The 3398-nt window shown below is 43.9% G+C and overlaps 1 protein-coding gene across 1 annotated transcript; it reads right to left on the bottom strand.

Annotated features, from left to right (window-relative positions):
• Positions 1-1230: 1230 nt before the first annotated feature.
• LOC127025934 (ribosomal protein S6 kinase alpha-3-like) lies at positions 1231-2959 on the bottom strand. Its single transcript, XM_050911091.1, is given in 2 exon segments — positions 1231-1293; positions 1295-2959. Coding segments are annotated over 2 exon segments (1728 nt in total).
• Positions 2960-3398: the final 439 nt, after the last annotated feature.

Genomic DNA, 3398 nt, shown 5'->3' with positions numbered 1-3398 from the left:
TACAGTGCCAACAGAGGGCAGTTTTACCATGACGGGTTGGCCTGTATGTTCTCAATGGGAACTGGCCCTTTTGCTTGTCCGGTTTGGGAACGTCGCCCGTTAATGGTCCCGTAGGACAAAAATGAGGTAGGTACCATCGTTTGCCTGCCAGCATATCGAATCCCAATATGTTTCCCTTATAAAGGCTCAGAGCCACCTCCACAAGTTTCGGTCTCTTATCGGGGCGGGTGCACCTGCCACACAGGTTAACTAAACACTCTTCCACCCCTCCATCCAAAACAGAGGGCAAGTCTCTGAGACCGAGATAGAGATAGGGCAGGTACGTGCAGAGGCAAGAGAGGAAAAAAGCTTGCTTAAGAATATAACTTTGGGTTCTTAAAACAGTTAGCAGCATACAGTGAAGAGAAAGTGCAATCAGAGAGCAGAACACCTTAGCCAAGCAGCACCTCCTGACCCTGCCCACCTTCCCCTTTAAGCAGGGTGTATGCTGCAGCCAGAGAAACCGTTGCAAAACTGCGGCTTCTGGCAACTTATTCCTGAAATGCACGAGTTTTCTTTTGGAGAACTGGAATACTGGGATGGATTCCCCAGTGCTCAAAACTCAGTAGTGTCTATTTCAACCATGGGCTTAAAAGTATACATCATAGGCTGTAATTTGAAGAACTCAGTCCATAAAAACCATGATTAAACAACAAACAATAGATAAGCCAAAAAGGGGGGCAAAAAAGGAAGAAACCATACACACAGGGAGTCCAATGGCTAACCAATTTCTATCAAAATGTCCATCGCAAGTGAGTGGTGTATCGTGAGAGATCCACTGTTTACATTTCCAATACTATAAACAGTGTCCTGTTTTTCATAACATGACATGCAGCATCCAAACCACAGAAATGTAGAAAAGGCACAGGCAAGGAGAAACACATCTTCATAGCATTACATTCAATAGCTGTTTAACGGTGAGCCTTCTTTTAGAGCTGTCCAACAATGCTGACTAATCCAGGTGACCCGTTTAATCAGACTTAATTGTCAAAAGGATTAACAATATCTAAGCAAAACAAGGCATGTATACATTAAAGAAAACAGCACGGAACTGTACTGCTTGTGAACTGTTTACAAAACCATACAAGATGTTGGATGGCACAAAGTATATAGTCCTAATAGAAACTGTTTAAGCTAAGCGCTTAACATAAACTGTCCATCTCTACCTGTAACAAAGAATATCTTAGGGGATTAAAAAACCCATTCCTTATGAAAAATAATGCTCTGAGCAAGAGGAGAATGGCCGACTGGCTCCCAAAACTGGTGACTGATTACGAGTCAAAGCAGAGTAAGCTGCTGCTCTTGCACCCTTCACTACATGGGGAGCATCCTGCCTGTTTAGCTGGTATTGAGGCAACTGGTCACAGCAAACTATCCAGGGGTGACTGAGGACTTGGGCTGCAGTCAGTCTTTGATGTGGGTTAACATGAAGCATTTTTGAAAGAAGGTCTTTAGCTGTATCTGAAATGGTATTCCAATAACCACCGCTGAGAGACAACTTCCCGCTACCTATTCGGGCCAAAATCTCCTCTGGGGTATCATCAGGACCAGTTACAAAAGGAGGGTAGCCAGCAAGCATGGTATAAAGTAGAACACCAAGGCTCCATATGTCCCATGCAGCATCGTAACCTTGCCTCTGTAAAACCTCTGGTGCAGCAAAACTTGCTGTGTAACATGGACTCCTCAGAAGACCATTTTCTACTCGTAGTTGTTTTGCAAGGCCAAATTCACAAAGTCGAATGGATTCTGGATTACCAGATTCATCAACATAAAGAATATTGCTAGGCTTCAGCTCTCCATGAACAACCCCTTGCGCATGGAGGTACTCAACCGTTCTTGTTATTGTGAACAGAACGGCACTAGCTTCTCGTTCCGAGAAAAAAATTTGTCTATGAATTTTATCCAGCAGTTGCCCTCCTTTCGTAAGTTCTGTTACTATGTATGTGTATTTTCCATCATCATGCACATCTTTTAGGGTAATAATATTTGGATGGTGGCCATAGCGCAGTAGGATTTCAATCTCCTTTCTTGGATCAGTTTTACTCTTGTCTATAATCTTTACAGCATATTCCGTGTTTAAAGCTTTATGAATACATCTCTTATAGACACAGTAAGACCCAACTCTGATATCTTCCTTCACTTCGTATCTATCAGTAAACTGAATGCTGTTCCTGTGCAACTGCTGGACAACGGAATGCACTCCAACTGTCTGCACTGCCTGGCTTTCGTCATTTGATGCAATAGCTACAGAACTAAATCCCCGAACAAGTTGATGCGCATTAGCACTAGGTGGGAGACCAGGCAAATCTTCTGGAGTTTTTGCTGTAAACTCAGGGTCAAAATAAAACGTATCTTCAGGTCTGCCAGTTGCAGGTTTAAAAGGGGGATCAACTTCTCTCCTGTACAATTTATCCCAGTCTATTTTGGAAAAGAATGCATGCCTCTTAATTTCTTCAACTCCATCTAGGCCTGCTCCTAATCTGTTTGCTGGGTTTCTTTTGAAGAGCACTCGCAGAAGACTCTCTGCTTCCGGGCTCAAGAACTGGGGCATTCCAAGTCTGGCCTCGAGAATCAGTGTCATGGTTTCTTTTCTGTCTTTCCCTTGGAAAGGCAGAGTACCAGTGAGCATTTCAAACATTACAACACCAAAAGACCACCAGTCTGCGCTCCGTGTAAGGCCTCCGCTCTTAATGACTTCTGGTGCCATATATTCCACTGTTGCACAGAAAGAGAAGGCTTTTTTTTCATGATCAATTGACACCTCACTTAAGCCAAAATCTGCTAATTTGATATGTCCTTCCTCATCAAGAAGGATGTTTTCTGGTTTTAGGTCCCGGTATATTATTCCACCACTATGTACATGGTCTAAAGCAAGTGCTAATTCTGCCAGGTAAAATTTAACATCATCTTCTGTGAACATCACCCTACGTTCTCCACATGCTCCAATTGCCTCTATTAAATTTCTTAGGGCTGTTTGGCAATGGGCTCTGTCTCCGGCCATATTATAGTTCCCGTTCGGATTTAGCGTCGGCCACGGATTTCTCCCTCCTCCCACCTGTCGTGCTAATTCCGCATCCTTAGTTAATACCTTCTCTCTTTCAGCTGGGCAGAATGATTCTCGGAATAAGATTTGGGTGTCCCCCGGTTAGGATTGTGTCCCGTGCAGAGATTTGACAATAACTGCGCCCGTGTTTCTGCATCCTCCCTTAATCTTGGCATTGTACACCCCCATAAGGCTAAATCATTTGGGTTCCACGATGGATTAGTATAAACCGTCGATGTGGGGCATGCATAGTCACCCCCTGGCCGTAAAGCGGCCAGATTAGTCAAAACATTTGAAACCATGGGGCAAAGTCCCA

Source organism: Gymnogyps californianus, chromosome 26, assembly GCF_018139145.2.
Source record: "Gymnogyps californianus isolate 813 chromosome 26, ASM1813914v2, whole genome shotgun sequence".
Classification (NCBI taxonomy): domain Eukaryota; kingdom Metazoa; phylum Chordata; class Aves; order Accipitriformes; family Cathartidae; genus Gymnogyps; species Gymnogyps californianus.
Note: the sequence above shows the minus strand (reverse complement) of the source record. Positions and strands in the feature narration are given on the sequence as shown.